The 25,427-nt window shown below is 40.8% G+C and overlaps 1 protein-coding gene across 13 annotated transcripts in view; it reads left to right on the top strand.

Moving 5' to 3' along the window:
• Positions 1-25,427, top strand: part of REPS2 (RALBP1 associated Eps domain containing 2) — a 149,936-nt gene that overhangs the window by 109,005 nt on the left and 15,504 nt on the right. For 8 of the 13 annotated variants that reach the window (XM_019495047.2, XM_019495048.2, XM_019495046.1 and 5 more), the window contains 4 exons: positions 7,035-7,096; positions 8,836-8,910; positions 22,205-22,276; positions 23,006-23,089. In XM_019495047.2, the coding sequence (XP_019350592.1) occupies positions 7,035-7,096; positions 8,836-8,910; positions 22,205-22,276; positions 23,006-23,089 (293 nt within the window). Of the gene's footprint in view, positions 1-2,781; positions 3,409-7,034; positions 7,097-8,835; positions 8,911-22,204; positions 22,277-23,005; positions 23,090-25,427 lie in introns of those variants that run through there. The other 5 variants (XM_019495054.1, XM_019495059.1, XM_019495060.2 and 2 more) reach the window with 3 other exon arrangements.

The following is a 25,427-nucleotide window of genomic DNA, read 5'->3' as shown; positions in this document are numbered from 1 at the left end:
CAAAAGTAGGGATGGAAAAGATCTGTTTGACCATCTAGAGTTTGATTTTGCCAGGCACAGAGAATCTTCTCAGTATAGTGGGACCGTCACTTGGGTTCTCCTGAACTCTGACTCCTACATTCAGAGGAGGACTGTGTGTGTATACTTACTTCCAGGTAATGTCCCAAAGTCCTGCTTAAGACCCTGATGTGCTCAGGCTGGACAGTTCACATACACCTACTTGCACACACACACCCTGGAAAAAACAGCCCCTAGTAATGCAGATCTGTTGCCTACGTAATATAGGCTTCTCTCTAGTTTCAATTCTAATGAATGATTTTAAATGGGAGCCTTTTTTCCTATTTAGGCAGTTGAAATTTTCACTGTGCTTTCTGGAATATTGTATCTGTTGCATTCTAATGAACATAAGTGTTAATGCTGGCTTGTTTGGTTGACACCATAGAAATAAAGTTAAAATGGACTTTATCATTGAATTATTATTGCTTGTATTCCTCTAATACAATTCCTCTAATAAAAAGGAATTCTTGAGTAATATAGGAAGGAAGGAAGCGATGGAGGGATTATGATTAAAAGATTTATTATTAAAGATTTACAAGGATAGAGTACACCTGAATTATTTTTCAAGACTTCTATGAAAACTTGATGACCCCTTTGTTTCTGGAGAACGTATTCATAGTGAATAGTCTTATCAGCAGTCTGTGGCTGATTTTGTGCAGGATTGCAAAATGCTTTGAGCCTGGAAGGTATCAATGTATGTTAAGGTGAGGCAAGAGGGAGGGGAGAAATAAGTGATCATTTTTACAAGTATGTCTCAAGCTAACAGAACTTTTACCTATAAATTTTAAAAAATATGTATATTGGGTTTTAGCATGCAAATTCCCATCGAGCTTACTAGTTTGAAAGTACAGTAGTTAGTGGAATGCTATTCTTTGTCTGTGTCTGTTCACTTTACAAGGTGTGATAGTTTTGGGTACCATTGCTATATGTAGTAAGAGCTGGGTGTAATTTTTTTGTGTCCAATCATTTGTCTCTGATACCTCCCACCTCCCAAAAGAGTACCCTAACCACCAGCCTATAAAGTACTCAAGGGTAGTTAGCTCTCAATTCTTCCTTTTCATACTGCTCTAATTTCCATGGCTTATTTAAGTATTCACTCAGTCAGAGAGAATGAGAGAATTAAACTCTAGCCTGTTATTAGGACTCTCTCCTGGCATGTGGAAGGTCTTGTATCAGATCTGATCCAGGCCCAATATTTCTTATCTCAGAAGACTACCCAGGCCACCATCCTATAGTGTTGTATTCTGTCTCTGGTTAAATGAATTCTTAAGTATGCCCTGCTAAGTGAAACAGCGTAAACAGGTTAAATGAAGAGGTTTTCATCTGAACCATGAAAGTGGTTATTCATACTACTCTATGGGTGGCATGAGTGGGGAGAACAGCCTCTTTATGAAGCATAAACACAAGCCTAAAAACTCCCAGATTCATGTCAAAGCACCCGAGCCCTTTCTATACTGCAGTTCCCACTGTGGCTATGACTGATGTTAGCCGCTGCTGTCCAGCAAGGGAGCTGATTTTTCACTATCAGTAGTGGTCAGCCTGGATCCCAGCTGCCACTACTGAATGCCCTGTGATTCTTGCAGCTCTTCTGATGCAGGAGAGTGCCCAGGGAAAACTAGCAGGACACCACAAGTTTTGTGCAAAGAACTGATGACTTGGAAATACAGTTAAGAAGTATCACTCTGAGTGCCCTGAAAACTTGTTAACAAGTAGAAAATAAATTGAGTGAGAATAAATTGGTGCAAAGAATTTTATTTTTTCTTTTGGCTGTACCTAAGAATGTGCTGAAGATGCATATGTTTAAATTCCCTCAAGCTAGTGGTATAATATATCTTATGCTTGTGAAGGCCAGAATGATAAGACCTCACACAGTATGTGTATAATGGCCAGTTCTCAGGGTGTAGAATTAAGTGTTAATCTAGCTTTCAGACTGGAGAACTTACTTTATCTAGTTTAGCGTCCTGTTGGCATTAGTCGACCTTTTTGATTGCCAGAATGAGGCTAAGAAATAGCCTTGGATGACTGCCATACTGATAGTTCACCAGGAAGTGTAAACATACTAAGTGCAGAGCGATGAGTTTGTAATGAAAGCACTATCACTCTTTTTGTGAGAGCAATCCAGGCCTTAAAAATGCTTTCACTCTGAACATTTCATTTGCTATGATACAAACACCCGAATACTCAAGGCAGTTGAGCTTCTCTCATTGGTATCCCCAAGCTATTCTGTGTATGCAATTTTGGTTGTCCTCCTCCATTTATGAAGAATATATGTGGACTCAATAGCTCTGTCAATGGCACAAAAGGTGTTATTTTCCTTGGATGTAAGTCCAGGTTCATCTCCTTGCTGCTTTTCCATACTCCATAGCTTTGCTGTATGCTGGCTCACTTTGCCTTAATTCACAGAGACACTTCTAAAGTATGGAGGAGGGAAAACCTGGCCATGGGCCAGAGATAGGTGCCTGGGATAATAGAGTTAGTGGATCCATGATTATGCAGATCCAATGGCCATTTCAGCCCAACTGCTGCCAAGGGAACATAGAGGAGGAAGGGCAATACACTTATGGGTAGGGTCAGCTATGCTCCCAGTGTGTGAACTAGCATCCTCAGAGCAGCCTGGAGGAAGGGTTACTTCTCCATGTACTTGAACTGTTTCCAATGAAAGCAGCTTGAGATTTATTTTCACTGTAGTAATGAATCATTTGCTGTATTTCTGTTTATTTCCAGAGCCCCCAGAACAATACCATTTTAACAGACAAAGCCAAACACTGACAAGCCTTGTGTAGAACAGTTTCCAAGAAACGCAGACCTTCCAGAGTCATCTACAATTATAAGGCATCTGCTGAGATAAACAAAAAAAGTCTGTGTTTTATGGCAAGTTCTTTTGTTAAGGGATTGACAGCAGAGAAGGTTCAAGAATGGATCACCTGCCATGAGCACTATTTTTCATGGCCCCTTTAGAAGAAAAAGTGTGTGTTTGTTATACTGTAGTTGTTTTTACTCCTCAAAAGTCAGCTGTCGCTAAAATCTTGTCTGGCAATTGTGCTAACATAAGCACAATTTCTTTCTAACAACAGGCCAAAGATGTTTGGAAACAGTGGGGAATTTTATGAATATTTCATGAAAAGCTTAAGTTAGAATTTGCAGGATTAAAAAAGAGGAAACTGGGTCAACTACATGGCTTTTAAATATCTGACTTGTTTAATACTAAATTTGCAAATATGGCATATTACAAAGGCTGAAATAAGATGCAATGAGTTTCAGGATAAAGAAAATTTTTAGGAACATCATGGAGAACATTTTGAGTGGATTGTGGTGATTCAGGATTAGGACTTGGAAGTCATTTTAGGATACACTTTCAATTTCATTAGCCCTGCCACTTACACCCCCCCCCCCCCCCCCCCGACTCTCAGGGGATTGTCTGAGTGTTGTCTGGTTTGGGTAGATGCAGTACTATGGACTGTATGTAGCAGCTCACTTATCTTTGGCCAGGTCGGTTGCTGCTTTGGGTACAAGCTACAGTGTTCAGCCAGTAGCTACTGCAGATTGCTTAGTGGCTGTGAAAGTGTTAACACTGGACTCTGCCCCTCCTGCCTGCTAGGCCCCACAGCAGTCGCAGCCATTTTGACAGCCATTAGAGAGCTGTGTCTGTATAATTCTATTCTTATATGCTTTTACTCCAACAAAGAGAAATCATCCTCCCCACCTAAGCTGCATACCCCGATCTGGAGGGCTGATTTTGGGAGAAAGGGTGCATAGGCTTCTCTACTCTTGCTTTTGTGATATGAGCAGTCTGACTTCTCAGCACTCTATGCAGACCAGTATCCAGTAGAGCACTGAACTAGGAATGAGGAAACTTTGGTTCTCTTTTGACTGTGACCTAAATTGTTTATTAACAGTTTGGATGGTGGCATAGAAAGTTTTTTGAGTGAGTTTGCAGATGCCATGAAACTGGGAAAGATTGTGAACATGTTGGAAGATACAAGTGCAATTCAGAAGGATCTTGAAAGATTAGAAAGTTCAGCTAGAGCTAACAGGATGAAGTTCAGTGCAGACAAATGCAAAGTGCTATGCCTTGGGAGGAATAATCAAAAACACAAATATAAAATGGGTGACACCTGGCTGGATAGCAGCACTATGGAAAAGGACTTGTGAGTCTTGGTAGATCACAGACTCCATATGAGTCTGCAGTGTGATGCATCCGCACAAAAAGTGAATGTGCGGCTGCATCAACAGAATGTGGTTTTGGGCTGCGTCAACAGAAGCATTAGGAGCAAGACGTGGCTTGCCCGTGGTTAGGCCTCATCTAGACTACTGTGTGCAGCCATTTTAAAAAGGACATGGAAAAATCAGAGAGGGTCCAGAGATGATAAAGGGCTTGGAAAGTAAGTCATATGAGGTGAGACTGAAGGAGCTAGACATGTTCAGCTTGTGGAAAAAGTGGGGGACACGGCAGCAGTCTTTATACTTGAAGAGTTGCCATCAAGAAGAGGGAAAGCACCTTTTCTCTCTTGTTGCAGAAAGTAAGACATGGACCAATGGCTTGAAGTTAAAGCAAAATAAGTTTAGATTCCATGTCTGGAAAAACTCTTCACTGTTAGAAAAGTTGTGGACTCTCCGTCACTGGAGGTGTTCAAGAAAAGATTGCACAGCCACTGTTCAGGGATGATCTAGGCATAGCTATGCCTATGTTCTGCTATCGGTATTTCCCATGCTTCTGGGCTCTGCTAGTTGCCCCTGCTCCTCCCCTCCCCCCCCCCCCCCCCCAGGCCCCTTTCTGCTACATGTCAGGGTGTATTTAAGCCATCCTCAGGAACTGGGTGTAGGCTACAGCCAAGGCTGGGGACTTTGACTGGGATGTGCCAGTGCTCCTACTGGGAGCAGAGCCAGAGGTTCCTGGCTAGAGTGTCTTGCCCCTCCATTCAGGATCAAACTGATGGCTATATTTGGGGTCAGAAAATAATTTTAACCCATGGTCAGATTGGTCCAGGCTGTGGGGGTTTTTGCATTCCTCTGTAGCAGGGGGCATGGCCCTCTACCCAGGATCTCTTGAGTATATATCGACAACATTTCATAGAAGCAGGACATTATTGTCTGCTTTACTTGTGACAGGTCAGGATGTAAGGTCTGTGTTGTGTCAAGTTTGACACTACGCTTTATATAGAGTTTAGATTATGGTTTGAGTAGGATGGTTTGGATAGGAATGAATGATCCTGGCTCAGGCAGGGGGTTGGACTAGATGTCCTCTAGGGGTCCTTTCCAGGCCTTCTTTGTATGTTTCTATGTATTCATCTGGAATTGTAATCTTTTGTGTCAGACCTAGACAGTACTTCAGAGAGGAGGCATTGTCTGGTTCAAGTTCAGTTATGAATCTGCAGTTGCAGCAGACTGCTGGCACTCAAAAATCAGCATAATAATCAGGAGTTTGGAACTGGGGGTCAGTTTCTCACCCTCTGGGCTACCATTTTAAGACTAATCAAATGGCTGAGATGGCTGATGAGGGATGGAAATCTTATGAGTATGATGTATGGCTTCCTCCAAAATAACTAAACATAGGGTAAAAGGTACTAGTAATGTAGCCTAGAATGAATACGGTTAAGTGCTGGGTATATACCACCTGCAGATATAATAGTGGCTTCAGCAGTTAACCTAACCTTCAGTACTTCTGCATTCCTACTTGGCACTGTCTGAAGTGACATACGGTTTCCTTCGTTATCTAAGGGATAGGCTTTTCATTTTATATATTTTTTGTGTTACATACCTCTTTGGAGCTGTTTATAGCCAATAGAGCTGTATTCAGTACTTTTCCTGTGAATTCTTACATTCATTTCTTAGTCCCCTTAGTATTTTATATCTTTTTAAAAGTAAATGAATAGGTTTGTATTAAAGAAAGCATATGGAAATTTTCAGATGGAGCTTGCTAATAATTTCCCTGGCTGTGCTGTAACAAGACTTATAATGATCTATGTAACCTTTTAGAAGATGCATAAAAATAAACAATGTGTGTATGTAAATACTTGTTTATCACTATTGTGGTAAAAGGGCCATATTTTTTCAATGCATTGGTTTAGTGATAGATTTTATTCTTTGCAAATAAAAACAAATCTGAGATTGGCTGACTTGCATCTTTTCAAACGCAAGTGCCGGGATGGCTTTGTAGCAGGGGACCTCTGGAAGGGTAACTCACTAAAAACATCTATCAATCGCACTTGATATCTATGTGTTAATCTAGTCCTCCTCTTCATAGCTGCCTTTAGAAAGCCTCATCTTCCCTGCAGTTCTAGCCTCTGATGTGTTTCATGCATTTAACTGGAGCCAGATTGAGAAGTATAATGGATAGCCCACATGTCAATTACTGTCTCATTTTGTTGGATCAGAATTAAAGGCTACATTTTATTATATTATGTTGTATTACTAAAACTGCCTATTAGGGCCTGTATTTTTTTTTCTCAAAATACACCAAAACAATAAAGAAAACACCTAAAATTGATCTCTGTGTGGTTCATTTAAGTATCTGTCCTTCTAATTCCATGGCAGATGTTTTCTTCCCAGCTTGTGCTTTGTCATAGTGCGTTTTATCTTGAGTGAACTCTAATGTCTATGTTAGATGTTTAAAGCATTACTTTTCTTTAAAGGCAAGAATGTTAATGATGAAGAACAGAGTTCTAGGAATGGAGTAGACTTAAACCCCCAACTAAAGTCACATTGTTTTAATAGTGACTTCTGTATCTGGCTGACTCTTATCTTTAAATTTTACTGTAGCATACGTTTTTTATAACAATTGAATCTGTTCATTTGTTTTTAAGAATGGAAGGTGTAGAAGGAAGAGTTGCAAACAAGCTGCTCGAATGTAACTTCAGTAAAAACCAAGCTGAATGTCATTATTAAAAAGTAGAATGAAACCTCTTCACTGACAGTCATCAGAGAAATAGTCTAGGATCAGATTTCAGTAACTTTAATTTGTTTCTCTCTTATTTCAGCTGTTAGATCAGGCTGGTTACCACCACCACCTGCCCTGCCACCTCGGCCTTTTGTATCACAGGTATGTACAAAATTTTGGAATTGTGGATATGTATTGTGCATTATTTCTTCTTTAGATACTACTGATGCCATGTTTTGTCACATACAATGCACATCCTTCTCCCCCGAAATTAAGCTGCTGGAAATTGGGGTGTGCATTATAAGTGAGGAAATATGGTAATAGTTTCTGCCTCTGACCAAGAAAGTGAAAGTAACACTGTAGGATTACATGTGAGGCCCTCCCTGCTGGCTGTGTACACTTTGTTTTTCCACTTGTTGTAAAAGTTCTACTCAGTTACTACTACTTACCTGTATTTTCAAAGAAAGGGTTTTTTCCCTTCATTCTGCTTTTCAAAAACAGGGTGCACATATTATTTGGGGGCACATTGCACGTGAGAAAATATGGTGATAATAATACAATAGTGGGCTTTTTCATATCCTGCTTATGCTTATTACAAAGCCATTGCATATTTGCAAAATTCTCCACACTTTTTTGTTTTTGAATGATTACTAGATAATGTCAAATTATTGGCTGTTTCAAACTCCTTTTCTTTGTGGAGCCAGGATACACAATGTAGACAAAATCATAAATGAAAAGCCTGGTGACAGTCTTCCTTGGCTGGAAGGCAGCGGTTTAATTCACTTGCTTCTCAAGCTATAAATGCCATTCTCTTGCTTCTCAAGCTATAAATGCTGTCAAGGTAGCAGTGCAAGGAGCAGCTGCATATCATAGAACATGTCACCTATCAGTGTGAAATAGTCATACTAAAAGGAAATAAATCCCACATTAGCTACATTATTGAGTGGCATGCTGTGATTTAGTGGCATACTTATTTCATCAGAACAGCACACATTCGTTGCGTAAAGCAAATGGATCTAATCACGAACAATAATCCCAAGTAATGTACTATAGATGAGTTCTTCTTTCTTCATAAGGAATGATAAATACACAAAGGCCACATGGCTCAACAAGACCTGTCATAACTGTTGCATCTTAACGTCCATCTTTTTCTACCTTTTTTAATCTCTTTCCACAAAAATGTCTGTATAGATGTCTTATGTATTTATGTTCTTGACTGCAGCTGGCCATAGCTGGCAATTTGTACTGTGTATTAGTCTTTTATACTGAGAGTTGAAACTGATGCCCTGACTGTTATCAAGTGATCAGCCCACCTCTCAAACAGAAAATACCAAGACACCTTTAATATCCATGAGCAATCAGGACTTGAGTTCGAGGTTTGATGTAAGAAGTCAAGCACATCTTGCCTAACACTATACCCGGGCACTTGTTCTTGAAAGGGAGAGTGCTTCATAAACAGCAGTTCTCTTTTCAACTGGGTTTGGAGTTGGCAAAAATATTCAGTTTGTGAGGATGGTATAGGCTGCTGCTTTCTACCTACACACTTCCATTGACCCAGCTACAAACTTAGCCATGTGCACTTTAGCATTGTCATCAGATCATTCCTTTTTCTCAACCTCCTCTGAGCAATGTCTCCTTATTGCATCTCCTCCAACTCTGAATCATTGCTTCTTTGTCTGCCTTATTGCTGTCATAAGCCACTCCAGCTCTACTGTATCCTTTCACATGCAAATCTTCATCACTGTTTTCTGGAAAGCAAAGAAGCAAAACAAAACCTATTTTTTGATGACAAAACTCAGTGCTACAGGCAAGAATTTTGGGGGTTTTTTTCTTTGTTTAAGGTAGATTTTAGTCCCTCAGTGAGGTGATGGGAGTGTAATACATATGTTCATGTCCATTAGGTCCCTCTTGTTGCAAATACTGAACCAGCCACCCAACCCAAATCTAGCTACGTAGACTTCAGAGTACCGGAACAGGTATGTTTTAGCATTTTAAATATGGGAGTCCCACAGAAAGATCCAACCTTCTCTTCTATTTCAGCACAACAGTCTTTCTGAAAAATAAATCAATTTTTTGTACATAATTCTGGAGAAGTATTTTTAATATATGTTTATTTCTTTTAAAAACACTTTTTTAACTTTGAACTGAAAAACAATTGAAATAGTATTTTAGACCATACAAACTGTAATCTGCCATATGTCTTATGTGCCCTTGTCATCAAAACATGCCTTTAAATGATCAAGTTTTATATATAGATAGAGAGAGAGAGAGTGAGAGAGATAGTTGATGGGGTTCATAATTCAGTTTAGCTGGCCATTAAGTATTGCATGCACAGCTATAATAAGCATATGGATTACATTACCCAAATGGGGCCTTTGATGTAAAGAGCATGAATATGTTCAAGAGTAACTGATCTGTTTTCAAAATAGAGGCAGGATTAAGAAGAACTGAAGAAAAATAATTGTTCTGGCATGATGCACTCAGCTTTTTCCTGTTTTTACTACTAATCTTGTTCTTTTTAAGTTTCAATTTTAATTCACTTTCTACAATGCTGATAAATCCTTTTTATTTCTTTGCTATTTCAATAGATGCATGTGGCTAAGCACAGTGAATCACAAAAGTAGTTTGGGGGTTAAAGTGTACCCCAAGTATTTAAGGTTGCTCTGCACCATTCGTGCATGTTTATGGTGTGCTATATTTTGGAACTGCATTGGAAATCCATTGATGGAGGAGGAGAGGGAAACAATTTATTGTGAGACCCAGTCACCCACAGAAAACTGCAGACAGAGCCAGGGTAGGTTGAGTATTTAGAGTGAAGTTAAAGTGTTTATTAGGCTCTACAGGCCGTTGTAGGTCCACAAGATGTGATAGGGTAGAAGTTGTTTTAATTGGGTGGAAGTTTCTATGCAAGTTTAATCAATGACAAAGTACAACTGGAGCATTAGTCTTGGTCCCATGCTTCGTCACGTTCATTACAATTTTTTTTTTGTTAGACATCATGCTCTTCCTGCCAGATTCTTCTAGGCAATCAAACTCGGTGTGTTCTTGAAACCGTAGTTATTGGTAACATTATTCACTATATTAAATATTTCCAGGTTGGTCGGTTTTTGGTTGTAGCTATGTTGGTCTAAGGACATAGGCAGAAAGGACGGCACCCAAAAGCTTGCCAAGAAATTTTTCCAACTACTCAGTTGGCTGAATACAGGGGTTGTCAACCAGGGTGCACATACCCCTGTGGGTACTTTGAAAGGTCCCAGGGGTTATGTGGGGGCGTGCGGGGACAGAGTGCTGCCACCCTGTGCCACTGCCTCGCAGGAGCAGGGCCTCTCCGCCGCTCGCCATGCCCCTGCTCAGTGTCTAGCCGCTCACCCCCCCCGCACCCCTGGCTCTGCATCTGGCTGCTGCCCCCCACCCCCCTCACTTCACATCTGGCCACTTGCCACCCCCCCCTCCTGGGGGTACACTTATTAAAAAAGGTTGAAAAACCCTGGTATAATAAAAGATATCACATAGATTCATAGATTGTAAGGGTCTGGAAGGGACCTCAGAAGATTATTGGGTTCAGCCCCCTGCACAAGGCAGGAAAGACAACTGGGGGTCAGGTGACTCCAGCAAGGTGACTGTCCTGTCTCCTCTTGAAGATTTCCAGGGTAGGCAATTGCACCACCTCTTGAGGGAGCTTATTCCACAGTCTGGACACCCTAGTTGTAAAGTAATTTTTCCTAATGTTGAGCCTGAAATGGTCTCATGTAGTGGTAACGTGCTAGCAAGTCCCCTCTCAGCCTTCTTTTTTTCAGGCTTGCCATGCAAGTCTCTGATCATACAAGTGACCCTTCTCTGGACTCTCTCAAGCTTTACCACATCTTTGTTAAAGTGCAGCACCCAGAACTGGATGCAGTACTCCAGCTGCGGCCTCACCAATGCTGAGTAGAGTGGGAGAATCACTTCTTTGATTTTGCTGTAGATGCATCGATTGATGCATGCCCCAGGGTATTGTTGGCCCTACTGGCTACAGTGTCACAGTGCCAGCTCATGTTCATACTGTGCTCTATTATTTCACGGGGTCCTTTTCACTTGTGGTACTGGTCAGGTTGGCATTGCCAAGCCTGTAGGTGTGCAGAGGATTGTTCGTCCCCAGGTGGAGCACTTTACATTTCTCAACGTTGAACTTCATCTGGTTCTGGTTTGCCCAACTTGCAAGCCTGTCTAGGTCCGCCTGTATCTGCAGCCTATCTTCAAGCATGACCATGCATCCCACAAGACCACATCTACTCAAAGAACCTTTTCTGCCTAATATTTCCAGTTATACCACAAACTCTTCACACTGAGCTTGCATCTGGCCCTCCTTGTTGCATTTACTTTCTTAAAGCACAGCCATTGTCACCTCCTGGGAAGAGAAGGGGATCCTTGCCATTGTTACTCTATGCAGGGCAGGGTGTAGCCAGGGATGGATCTGGGGGTGCTGTGACTGTACCTATCTTCAACAGAGTAGCTAACCTGTAGCCAGGAGCATTTACTGGGTGCTGGGCTCAGCAGTGGTGCCAGCCAGTCCCTTCTCCCTGTCCCCTTCCCCAGGTTTTGCACTAGCCTGGAGGCTCCAGATGTGGGGAGCAGCTCTGCAGAGTGCCAGGCTGGGTTGGAGATGGGCAGCATTCATGGACAGCCCCCGCTTCCAGCCCCTGCTCCCAACTAGTGGAGGACACCTGGAGTCTGCCAGTTGCTATTGCTGTCCGAAGTGGCACCCTATGCAGCTGTTTACCACAGCCCTTGACTGGAGTGGGGCATGACTAGCTCTGGGGCTCTTCCTGCCCCTGGATCAGCTGGGGACAGCAGTGACAGTAGGTGGGTCCACCCCTAGTATGCTTAGAGGCAACCCCTATGGGAGAGCCCTGGACTGGGTGAAGGGCTGGGGAGTCATACCTACTTTGGGACTCAACATAGTTTCTAGTAGCTGCTGACATGGTGCAGTCTACCCACAGGAGGGCACCAGTTGTATCTCCAGGCTCGTCCTGTTTTGAAATCCTAGATCCATTCATAAATGTAGCTGGGTGCAGGGCCATGAGGGTAGATTCATGACCTGTGAGCTAAATGATGTGCACCAGAATGATGGTTGTGAAGAATTGGGCTAATGAGTAAGTATAATATACATTATAAAACATGGGACTGACAAAATGTCATGGCAGTCCTGCTTCCCTTTTGACCACTGAGAAAATGCGCTGTTGTCTGTTACATAAAGCTTCTGTATTTTCAGTCAGGGGGATAGTAAGGCATATTCCTTAATCCCCAGCTTTTGGCATTCTGTGATTTTTTTTTATTTCTTTTTTGTATCTGATTCTGCCATTCATTAAAGTAAATAAATGTTAGTTTGTAGCCTTTGAGATCATGAAGAAGAATATGAAATTGTGCTCCCCAAGCATAACTCATGCCAAAATGTCTGCCTAAGTCTGCAGACAGTCCAATGAAGCTGTACCTCTGAATGCTTCATGCATAAGCATGGGGCATTGATGCTAAGAGTCTCTTCTCTCAGGGTCCAGAAGAGGACTCCACATGTAGCAGGAAGAGAAGAGCACAGCAGGCACTGTGCACTGACCAAAGCAGATACAACCTGACAATTGGAATAAAATATCAGAGACCGGGGCATTGCTGCCACTTTTGGCGCTAGACAGGGGAACCTTCTTGCTGCTTATAGGGCTACTGCTGCATGTTACATATTACGCAATTAACTGGTTAATCATGCAATAAACTTACACTGGGCACACATGCAAAGTAAGACCAGCCACAAGTGCAAATTATCACACAATTAACTGGTTAATTGCACAATAAACTTAGACCAGCCACAAGTGCAGGAAAATTATCATAGGATAAAAATGACTGTCAACTATAAAAAGAGCCAACAAGCAGTAAATGCAATGATTGAAAATGTAACAACTCTGTAGCTCGTTTCTGTCCAGCTTTTGCCTGAATGTGTAGCAGGGGTCTAGGATATAGAAACAGGCCTTTTGCCATTCTTACTGTGTGGGAAGGGGATCTTTGCCATCATTACACTCTGTAGGTAGGGGTGTGAATGAGTGCCATGGGGGTGGAACCATGAGCTGTGAACTACAGAGCATGTGCCAGAAGTATGATGGTGTCTCTAGGGCGCGGGCTTCCTGTAATCCAGCCCTGTTCCCCCTTCCTTCTCTTGGAACTAAAGGAATAGACAGTGTTGTCTTAGAATGAGCCAGTTCCCAGGGAAGCGGCAGCTGGGCTTCTTCCTCAGAACTCACTCCAGTTGCTCATTCCAGTCGACACTCTGTGGGTGTGCACACATCCCTGTCGGCCGTTTCAATTTATATGGAGGATTTTAGGATTTGGTTTATCAGCCATGCCCCAAAGGACTGTTGCAAGGCTGTTTCCTCTGCACTGTGTTGAGTGCTCAGCTGTATAGGTCCCCAAAATGGCCTACTATTCCAACATTATATTTACTAGGATTTTCTAATTCAGTGACATTTTAACTTTGGGTCCTTGTGGTAACTGCAATGAACCCCAGGTTAAAATGTCACTGCATTAGAAAATAATCCTAGTGAATATAATGTTGGAATAGTAGTCCATTTTGGGGACCCATACAGCTGAGCGCTCAACACAGTGCAGAGGAAACAGCCTTGCAGCAGTAAATATATTACAAGTACCACAAGGACTGTACGTTAATGTGTGTGTGTGTATATCTATCTATCTATATAATTAGTGCTTAAATATTGTAGATGGCTCTCTAGATAGACAACTACCTAGTGTTTATGTTCTTTCTTTCCAGTTTACAGTCCGCATTTCTGTACTTCTGTGGAAACCAGTTTGAGTTAAATTTCTAGTAAGATTTTGTAAAATAATATTTCTCACATTTCACTGAAACCCAGATATACTGGTATTATGTCTGCTGTATTCCTTTTGTTCAGTAATGTGGTGTTTCTGTTTTAAAAAAAGCAATCCAGGTTTGTCTAAGTTACTGCAAAAAACAGATGGAAAGGCTTCTTTTGACAGAAGTAGATTTTCACAAAGACTAAAAATCTATTTGTCTAGTAAGTTATTTTGAAGTATTTTCCTTCCATTACCATTTTTAGATAGTTGCACTGCTACTATCTGGTATCATTACCACTGGTGTTTTTTGTAGCTCTCCTGTAGTATTATCTTAGCTTTATAAATATGCTTATTTTGTCATTTTTCCTCCTCCTGATTATGTCCAGAGTCCAGGGATCAGGATTAGGACTAAATAGGAATGGAATCAGTCTTACTTGACTCTCTAAAACATGCTGCTTTAGAAGATCAGTGTACATGTGCAAAATCTGTGCGATTTAGTGGCAGTAAGAATCCTGATGAAACGATCAGAGTCTAAATAGTTGACTTGTAATAATGTAAATTTTATATAGGAACTGACTTTGGATACACATGAATAAGATTCCATTTTCACTGAAGTGGAGCTGAATGTGATCCCCCAAAGCTCAGACTGAACCTATATTTTTATGGAAAGCAAAAATAATGTGTTATTACAGTTGGTTTTTGGGTCTACAAAAACTGATGATGGTAGCTGCATACTATAGGAAATTTATTATACCATTCATCTTAATGAGAATTATGAATTGATACTGAAGGCAATATATAACCCTATAAAGTTTTATTCGGTGTCAGCAAAATTTTTGCAGCATAAACCCCCTGAACTAGCAGTCCTTATATAAATTACGTTGTCTAGTGTCTTCCAGCCCCAAAATCGCTATCTATCTCAAGCTATGCCTATGCTATATAAGGAGGTATTTGGAAGATGATGGAAGTAGAAGAAAACTATGTGCATCATGGCTGAGAAACAGATTACTTTCAATCTCATTTCATTTATGAGAATGGTTGGCTTTTGTGGATTAATGCTGATTTCTACTATAATCTATTTCTTGAAACTTGGTTACCAATTTTTCTCATTGACTCTATGCTGACAGTTTTAGTATGTGCCAACAAAAATGGCACATGCAGGTAAAATTTTAAATATAAATAGAAAAGTTAAAAAGTTACTGACTCCTAGGAGGAGAAGAGTATTACCAGTGACTTGCTGAACTTCAAAATATTAAGATCCGAGTCATTAATAAAGTATTCTGTGCATGGATATGTGAGGTTAGCTTGTGCAATCCTTATAAATGTTTGGTGAGACTGCTTATGTCACTAAGATGTCATTGAAGTTGACGAAAATTACACACTAAAGTCCTAAAAATTATTATTTTCCAACAACTTGTTACTTCCATCAAGGGCCTGGTTAAAACCCACTGGAAATCAACGTGAGAATATCCATTGTGGGTATCAGTGGATAGTATATTGGGTCAGAATTTGCTTCCTACCTTGTTCTGTAACTTAAATGAAATTTGAGTAAAAAAAAGCTTTTACAGACTTGGTTGCTCTTTTAAATTGAAACTCTTGGCAGGATTCTTAGGCTCTCAGGCTCTAGTTTTAGGTAAGACTAGGAAGTTCCTCTCCTGGCCAACTTAACTCTAGAACAGGGCCTAGCAACCTATGCCCCACGGGCCAGATCTGGCCTGTGAAGAGAGCAGATCCATCCTGTGGCAGCTTAGGAAAATCAGTAGCATGCTGCAGCCACAGTAGCAGAGGTGGTGGCCCCAGGGTCCTATTACCAGCTAAATTCAAATGATTCTCTCTACTGCAGCAGAAGAAGCATCCCTAGCATCTCAGCACCTGCCATTGTCTATTTAGTCACTTTGCAGCATCTGATTGCTAGGGGCATGATGGAGGTGGCCCATGGTGGGGACTAGGTCACAAGCAACAGCCTATAGTGGCAGAAATTTGCCAACCTGTGCCCTAGAAGAAGCAGGCAATCTTTCCAGACTCACCTGATTGTCTGGCACCGCCTCCTGGCTGCTAGAGGACAGAAGCTTTTTGTTTTTCTGTAACCAGAATCTGAGTGGCTTCTCAATGCAGTCTCTAGGGACACCTATACACATGCCCAACGCCTGCTCCAATGCGTTCTACTTAGAATACACTGAAGCATACTCAATTCGTTAAATCTGCTGGAGCCTGCTAATTGGCATGCTCCAGCAGCCTCAGCATCACATGTATCTGGCATCCTTGTGCTTCAAAATGGCAGTGGGGGTGCTTTAACTAAAGCTTGTCAAATGAGCTTTAGGTAAAGCACCCTCGCCATTTTGTAATGCAAGATGCTGAATACACAAGACACTGCGAGCGCTTTAATTAAAGTGGCTCTTGAAAGCCACATGTAAAGATGCCCTAGAGGTCTCCTGTTTCAAATTATATTACTTTAGAGGGGTGTGCATTGATGATTTAGTTCACTTCTTAGTTCATTGCTCAGCTATTGGGCAATAAGAACATTGTTGAGACAGATGATAACCCAGACCTAAATATATAAGAAGTTTGTGCCTGTATTTTTTTTAATTAAAATATTTCAAAATCTACGTTCTTTGTCAATTTACTGCTAAGAGCAGAATCCCAGGTTTCTCGCAGAACCGTTCATAGTATCACACAGTGTAAAACTTTTCAGTGTTTGTCAGGAACGCTTAGTGAAGAAGAAACTGATTTTCAGGTATTTCATCTAAAAAAACCCCTAAGATCTATTTCTAAAGCTTTCTGAAAGAACTTTTAGATTTTAGATCTAAAAAATTATAACCTGGTACTGAATAATTCTTTATGTGTCGTTCACACCATTTATCTTTTAATCGGTTTAGATAAACACTTCAATTCATGTCCTTCAGTGCTGTCCTGAATCAGAGCCTAACTGAAGTTTTAATCAACTAACAGAAGACTGTTCAAGTCAGTAGAAGTCTTACTATTGAATGTGTAATGGACTTTGGATTAGGTACTTTGAAAAGACTCCTGTTGCCTTGTATGGGTGTTTGGGCCAAGTCTTTTGTTACTATGAGCATGCTTTTCTTGAATTTTTATATTTTGTTTCAATACTGCCATAGATAAATGAGAGCTGACAACACGGTAATTTCTATGAGGGGCCCCTTTATTGTGGAATACTTTTTCCCTACTCTCTTGTCCTCAGATAGCAGAAGCCTGTTGATCTACAGGACACACGGCATGGCGTATCTGGTCTCACAGGTATTCAGGGAAAGTCAGGATACATAGGAAATGGGAATGGGTTTATTGATATGTTTATATTAGTTTATTAAAACTGGTTTTTGTTAACACAGGCTGATTGGGCTGCTTTTTTACATCATTTTATATTATGAGTGATTTTAAGTGCTGGCAGGACACCTAGAGCTTTAGAGAGGTAACTTTTTGTTCTAGAACTAAAAAGAAAATAATGTATTTAGTTTATGGAAACCTGCTCATTGCATCTAGAGTAGAATCACCAGTGTTTTCTTCAGTTAAGTTAAGCTGGCACCTTTTCTAGCTGGTATATGTGCTAAAAGAAAAAGGTAATTGTCAGACAAAGAATTGCTGTAGCCTACCATAGATGCTGCAGGTTAGCATATGCTGTGTAATCAGTGTATTAAATACTGAAGAAGTCAGTGCTTGTAATAAAAATATTAATCAGCTATAGTAAAAAAGACTCTGCCATCTGTCTTCCTAGTACAATACAAGTGGATAATCCTCCTCCGTCAGAGAAAATTATATGTTAAATCCAGAATGGTCAAATAAACAAAAATTATGCTTTAAAGTTTTGGAGACTGGTGCATAATTAAAAGGTATTTTGGAGCCCATTGTTGGATGCAATGAAGACTTTTCCAATGAAATTCTTCTAGAGGGACAAATATCTTAGTTACAGTACATTTTATAATTTTTATAGTTTGTTACAGTTTTTTTTAAATGAGATTCATATCCATGTATATGTAGCAGAGGGCACATATCCCCTTCTAGCTTACATTAATCTGGTTTTATGAAAGTGAGGTATTAAAGCAGATTGCTAATGTTTCCGTCTGGGTCCTATTCATTATTTGTGAATGGATTTGAGCATCATGGCAGTTTGTGTGTATTTGCTGCCTTTTCCCCAAACCTTATCACCAGCTCTCAGATAGCTCAAATAAATAAATAAATAAAAAGCTTATCAAAACTTCGGGATTGCACAGTGCTGGGAAAGCAGTCAGCACGCTAAGGTCTTGGCAGCTTGTTGCATTTGCATCCCTATAGGTTTTCTTTCTGCCTTATCACTTTCAGTTTTTATAACAAGCTGAAAAAAGAATTGGCAGTTCAGCATAGTTTTATATCAGACTGAGACACAGGAGGGGTTGGACTTGGCTTTCTTGAAAATTGCTTTGAAACACAAAAATATGAACCCTTAGAAAGGAAAGAAGATTCTCTCAAATTTAACTTACTGACATAGATGATAGAAAATCATAATTAGTATATTTGAGTGTTAAGGAAACAGCCCACCTTTCCTTACAGATAAGCTCTTTTTCATGACTCTTGTGTCAGTTAGAAGTGGCACTGGAAATGGTTGTTGATACAATGAGTACGGTTAATTTCACTCATGTGCACTACATTGGGATTGTTCAAATGTAAAATGTTACGTTACTCTTGGGCATAAATGTTGGCAAGAGCAGGCCCTGCATATGTGTTTATCTTCAGCTGACCTGTTTTAACCTACTTGAAATATGATGTCAGGATCTGTTTTGTAGTGAACTTCCTTTAAATTTAAAGGACTGTCACAACAGGGAGGCTGTTACTGACTGACGCAGGGTTATATAATGAGGTCATGAGTGTCTGAGATGGAAATAAAAACCAAAGGCCCTTATGCTGTCCCCCATTCTAACAACTGGGAAACACGTCAACTAATACTAGATTTGAGCTACAAGTTCACTCACTTATTCCATGGGTGACACTTGCAGCCCTGGTAGTCCAGGGGACCTTCATTAGTTGGTTTACATTGCTGCCTGAAGAACAAAAAATTTCCCAGTAAATGTGAATGTGACGTGCAATATAGGAGGTATAAAAAATTATACTGAATTATTGGGTTATTTGAAGGGACCTCCCGGCCCCTTCTTCAAATGTTCTTGAATGATCACCTTTTCCTTACATGCCATGACAGCTGAGTTATGGCGTACTGTGGCGCAAGTCATGTTAAGCCTACAGCAAGAAGGGCAGGTCACAAAGTGCTGAAGTTAGAGGGAAAGGTAATCCAAGAAGAGTCCCTACCCCATCAGAAGAAAAATTAAAAAAGCAGCTGTCATTACAAGTATCCTACTATTTTTAATAACTGTATATTAGGTTGCTCCTCTGAGGAGGAACACCTGCATCTGCCTTTTCCAGGATATTTACATTCTTTCACTGACAAGATGGACAAAGTGGTTGGGACCTGAAATCCCGTTAATTGCCTGAGATCCACCTGGAGGTGCTCTGTGGGTCTTTAGAGTTGCCCAGACAGTGCAGATGGATGGCTGTCCACGGGATCTGCCTTAAAGGAGGATTCCTTGGAACAGATGTGGTTTATGGGAAAATATTACAGTCTCTGACTATCTTTTTTTTTAAATCTGTATGGGGAATGTGTAAGGTTTTTAAGGCCTTGCCTATACTAGAAGGAGTTTGCCAGGGAGCTGTAAAGGCAAACATTCCTTATAGCCATGCAAGTTACACAGCACAAGGGTGGTTCTGTTGAAGTAAAAGAACAAAATAAGTTATAATGGCAAAAAAGAGGTTTTTGCAGATATAATAACTATGTCCACACTAGGACTTCGGTGGGCATAGGTATATTTGTCATGTTCCCCCCACCTTCCCCAACTCCTAACTGATGTTGCTGTATCTGCAAATCTTGTATGTGTAGACCAGACCTAAGAAAACTAGGAAATAACAGTCAACTCTCTTTAAGAAGAAGTAGAAAGTTCCAGCAAGTTCAGATATTTTCTGTATGGTCTAGCCTGTTGTCTGCCTGTCTTGTGAATGAATTCAGACCCACCAGTTCCATCTGCACATGTGTATGAAATGCACCGTGTTCTTGGAAACAGTGCTCCGCAGTGGTCTGTTCTACGTGCCACTAGGTGGCACTTGAGGGACACAGCAATCACTTGGTTTAATTCATTATACATGAGCTGCTGTACCAGCAGTGATTCCTTTCTCTTTGTGAAAATGGAGTTATGTATTCAGTTTTCTATCTGACCTCTCTGGCCAGCAGTGCCCAATTGGATTTAGGGATCTGCCTTCTGTGGAGGAGCACGAGCCTCATGATTGCAGCTTACCAGGCAAGGCAGTAACACTAGGACCAATGATTCTTGACACAGTAAAGATTGCAGTGTAGCCCAGCACTACCACTTGCAATGAAGGTTGTTATTTTAATGACTACCCTACCTCCAAGCTGCTCAGGTAGCCAATAAAAATTTAAAAAATGCTGTGTCATTCAGTACTGAGATATCAGACTGCAGGGAGTTCTGAAATGTTATCCTTCAGCACTGGGATCAGCACCTTGGGTAGCATTTGTGTCTGGTGGGTTCCAAAACTTGTACTTCTCTTTTAAAAATGTACAATAAAATCTCTGTTATCCAGCATTTAACTAACCAGAATACTTAACCAGAATTTCAGTGGCGGGACGCACACGGTGCCATGCTGCATTGCACCACTTTGCTGCCTGCTGCATCGCTCTGAGGGTATCTGAGTATGCATATCATGCCGCACATCGTGCCGCACCACTTTCCTGCCTGCTGCGCTGCTCTGAGGGTACCCACACAGGGTATCTGAGTGTGCACACCCCTCCCCCCTGCTGCAGCAGCCTGTGGTTGGACTGCCCTGGCATTTGGAGTGGCTGACTATTATGGCATTCTTATCTGTCTTATCTATTTTATTCTTTATACAGTATGTTATACTGTAATGTATTGTACACTAATTCTTTGAAAAATTACACTACAAGTATGGCACTGTCTTCCTTGAGTATAACTCTCAGATAACCAGAATTTTTAGATAACCAGCACCTCCCATTCCCCACTCATGCTGGATAACTGAGATTTTACTGTAATTGTACATCGTATTCTTCTGTGGTGAGGTCTTCTTTCTACCAGTTTTTCTATGACTATTCTAAATCTTTTCACCAGGTCCCTTGCCTTTTTTCTTTCTGTTGCTTGCTTTTTTGTGGGTGGCATGTATGGACTGGGAGTCTAGGTTAGTTATTTTGACTTGTTCAGTCCCTTAGTTTCTCAGGAAGAAATGGCACTACAGAGCCACATGAATCAGTGCAGGGGCCACCTATTTAGCTTTTTTTTGTTTCGGAAGGTAGGGAATGTAGATTGTGATTTGATTCAAGCACAAGTTTTACCATTGACTTCAGTGGGAGCAAGATTAAACCAACACCAAGAACAGATAAACAATTATATTGCTTGAAAGTGTACAGTGGGGAGATTTACTGTTTGTGAGTGCACCTCAGCTGAACTGTTTGTTATAACTGATTTGTCTGTCCACTCCTACCTTTCAGCAAGTGAAGCTAAATTAAGGTAATTTAACCCTGTTCATTCACTTCTGAAACATATGAAAGCCTTTTGGCATTAAGATGTTATCCAAATGATTTACTCACTGACAAATTACACTAGGATACTTTTTAGCATCAGATTACCTTGCAAATGTAGCAAACTTTAAAGAGGAAAAGAGGAGGGGAGAGAAATCCTATCAGCCAGGATATTTTTTCCTTTCTCAGGAAGAATTTCATGTGTTTTAAAAGAAATTCACAGATCACTCTGCTATCTGTGTAAGTTCAATATTTTACAATTTTAGAGCACTAGCAAAACTGACAGAGCTGCTTTTCCCTTCAGCTTCTGTGCAGCTCCTATTGTTTTGATTGTGAAGGGAATAGAAGCAGTACAATAGCCTTTCTTTTTAGATATATTTATATATTTCTGTAAATGTTTTATTTATGGTTTGTGCTAAATCAGGTGTTAAAGTGTGTTCAGCTGTTACACATTTTGAAGACATGGAGACAGTTGTTGGTTGCAGAAGTCTTTCAGCAAAAATCTGCCAGTAATAGCAGAATAGGTTTTTTTCAGGGCTTCATAAATTATTATTATGAGACTGGTTAAAATCTTGGCCTGGTTGAAGTTAATTAGGATTTTGCAATTGATTCCTATGAATCAATTGATTTCTCTTTATATGTAAACCTTATGGAAATGAACCATTTTTTGATAAAGGAGCATATTATGGAGCAGTAACTCTTTAGTTAGACAGAAGGCAGGGTAGGGTGGCAACTTGGAGACTAAGTGGTTCAGCAAGCCATAAGCTTTTATAGGCAGCAGCCTACTTTATCAGATGCTATGAATGGACTTCTGCCTGACTTCAGATTAACAGAGCTAACTGCTTCTCTTCAATCAGGAAGGCAAGATGAGGCCAGCCACGTTGCTGCCCCATAACTCAGCTGGCAGAAATTGGGAGGCAATCTACAAGGTACTGGGAGTCATTACTCCACCTTGGGACAGCAGGGAATTTAGTAGTCTCTCCATAGGAGCCAGGTGTATTATTTTGGGGGTCTACATGACTTTCTCTGCTCAAACAGACATAGCTTCCAACACTGCCTACAAAACGTAGCAAAGGTGCACTTGAATTAGCCCACTGTTTTCATTATCCTTCTAGCTGGACTGTTTAAAGATTTTTCTCCTGAAGATGTACAGTCATATGTTGATTATTCCATTTGTTTCCTATTTGGGACTGGCTTAGAACAGGAAGGAAGATTATTTGGCTTCCCTCAAGTCCCCTGGTTAATATTGGCTGATCTCAGATTATTATTTAACATGTGTTCATTTTTTTTTCTTTAATTGGAATCTTCAAAATCAAGTGACAGTTTGCAACTCTGACCTATGTGGTGTTTCCTGGGTCTTACCTTACCTCTAAATACTAAGGTTTCTGAGTAGCAAGTCATTTGTATTCAAAAAAGGAAGCAGTTACAAAAAATATTCTCTTGTCTTCTTTTTACTGTAAAGGGAAAATGGTTTAATTAAACATCTACTAAAAACATGTATGTCATGCATTCAGATATCACTCTGTAGTTTTATTTCCTTCAGAGTTGAATTGCTAAAGTAACTTTCCTTTTGTGCTTAATGTTTGCTTTCATTGTCCTTATTGTACATGACTGCTAGTCATTTTCTGGGTGCAGCAATGACTGATTTGTTGTTACAGACAGAACAAGTATCTGAGATTGAATTACACCCTCAGATGAATAGAGTCCCGCCACAGATCGAAGAAAGCAGCCCAACAAAAAAGGTAAGACAAGTATGTCTACCATCATTGTTGAGTGATCTGCTTTATCCTCTTGACTTCATCAACAAATCAGAGTTGTTTTAGGTTTTAAAGCAATTACACTGTGGATTAGTGTTACATTTTTACATATTTACCTTTTCTGGAGGTTTAGGATGCTAAAAGGAACTGGGCTCATAAGTGACATTCAGGCTCAGCTAGATAAATCATTAAGAAAGCTCTCAGTATATAGACACCAATACACATGCTTCCTATTTGTTTAGAATTAGCAGGGACTTGGGACCCTTAAAGAAGTCTGGAAAAGGGATTAGTGGTATCAGGTCTTCCCTCCACTCTAACCCTTTGAAACGGTGAATATTTTGATAAATCTAATGTTAAGGATTCAGTTCTGGCCCATGATAAATTCAATAACTGTTTGTTAACAAGCAAATATTAGTATTAAATGTGCACAATTTCTAGGGACATGTTTATTATATATGAATGACAGGTTTTAATGTGATTACATATAAATTAACCACTGTAACTGCAGTGATGCTGTCCCACGTGGCTAAAATCAGAGCCTTCCACAGTGATGAAATCCTGATTCCACTGATGTCAGTGGGTGTTTTATTATTGATTTCAGTGGAGCCAGGATTTTGCCCCATGGACTTCATGATTTCCCTGGCCTGTATTGGCTGGCTGGCTTATTTATTTCAATTTTACTCTCAGGTAGCCTTAGGACTCATGATAAGGCCTAAGAGAGAGGGTGCTTCCTTAGGTATGCAGGGCTGAGACCATTTAGGGCTTAAGAGGTCAAAATCAGCACCTTGAATTGTGCCCAAAAAGTTATTGGGAGCCAGTGGAGAAGCTGGAGGACTGGAGCTATGTGCCCTGGCATCCCACCCCCGTCAGAAGATGAACCATCACATTCTGCACCAGCTGTAGTTTCCAGACAGCACTGCCCTTGAAAACTATGTAGAGCACATTGCAGTTGTGTAGTCTTGAGGTTATGAAGGCATAGATGATGGTGGCCAGATTAGATTTTGAAAAAGAGGGTTGCAGCCTTCTCATCGGATGGAGTTGATGGAAGGCACTCCTAGCCACTGCTACCACCTGAAGAAGCAGGTGCAACAAAGGAGCATCCCAAGGCTGCGAACCTGGGTCAGAAGGGGAGACTGAACCCCATCAGTGATAGGTGACCCAATCCCCTCAAGTCCAGTGGTCTGCCTATCACCATCACCTCTGTCTAGTCTGGATTCAGTGTCAGTTGGTTTCCCCACATCCAGCCCCCAACTACAGCCAGGCACTGGGAGAGGACTGAGACTGCAGGGCCAGAAGAGAAGGAGAGGTATTGCTGGGTGCCATACCCCCTATCCACTCCCAGCTTCTCCCCATGCACCTCTTCCTGCACACCTCCTTTGGTTGTATTGCAGTTTTAGTGAGGAAGGGACATATGCAATGGGTAGAACTAACAGATGCACCTTTGCCCTTGGTACAACCGCTGCCATTCAGGAAACAGTTCCTGTCCTTCTACAACCACTAGCAATGCTCACGTCCCTCTAGCCTAACCCAACCCACCACTCTCCCGAAAGGTCTTAGAGGAATACTATTAAAAGAACATAATATAGAGAGCCAGCAGGCAAGTGCAGACCTGTGAGACGTATGTGGCTAAAGTTACCACTGGATGAGATACACGCTTTATTTTAATTATGGAATGATGTCTAACTTACAACTATAGAGTCTGTCTGACCTGTATCTTTAAAGAGTTGATTTTCTTGACAGTAGCTTCCCTAGGAGTGTTTCTAACTGGGTAGTCTCAAAGTATCTGCCTGGAATGGTCCAGTGCCTCTTTTTTTGTCCAGTGCCTCTATTTTTTGTTATCTAACAAGCTTCTTATCAGCTAGTTTCCAAGTTCACTTTTCGGGTAATAGTGGTGGTATTGTCTCAGCCTAAAAGAAATCACAAAGCAGCAGAACCAGTTTTGGTTCAATTTGTACCACTCAACTTTCTCTTTATTTCTGAAAACCTGGCTCTCCCCGATCACCCTCCTAAATAGGTCTCTGTTTTTTATATATCTGGCTTTCAGGGCAAGGATTTTTTTCTGATATCTTTTATTGGGCCCCCTGTATAATTGAGAAAGCTGTTGGACAAGCTTCAAGGCATCAGGTGCCTTTCAGGTCTGAAGGAGCAGCTGGCAAAGGCTAAGCTAAATATCAGAGAAAAAAACTCGATGCAACTGCAAACAAATAGTGCTTGGTAGGATGGAGAAGGGGCGTGAACTGGGGGTGAAGAGATAGAAAACAAAAGGAGTGCATTAGAATAGGCAATCTAGTGAGACCATTCAAGACAGCGGTTGTTATAACCT

Source organism: Alligator mississippiensis, chromosome 1, assembly GCF_030867095.1.
Source record: "Alligator mississippiensis isolate rAllMis1 chromosome 1, rAllMis1, whole genome shotgun sequence".
NCBI classification, from domain to species: domain Eukaryota; kingdom Metazoa; phylum Chordata; order Crocodylia; family Alligatoridae; genus Alligator; species Alligator mississippiensis.
This window is presented reverse-complemented; position numbering and strand designations above follow the sequence as displayed.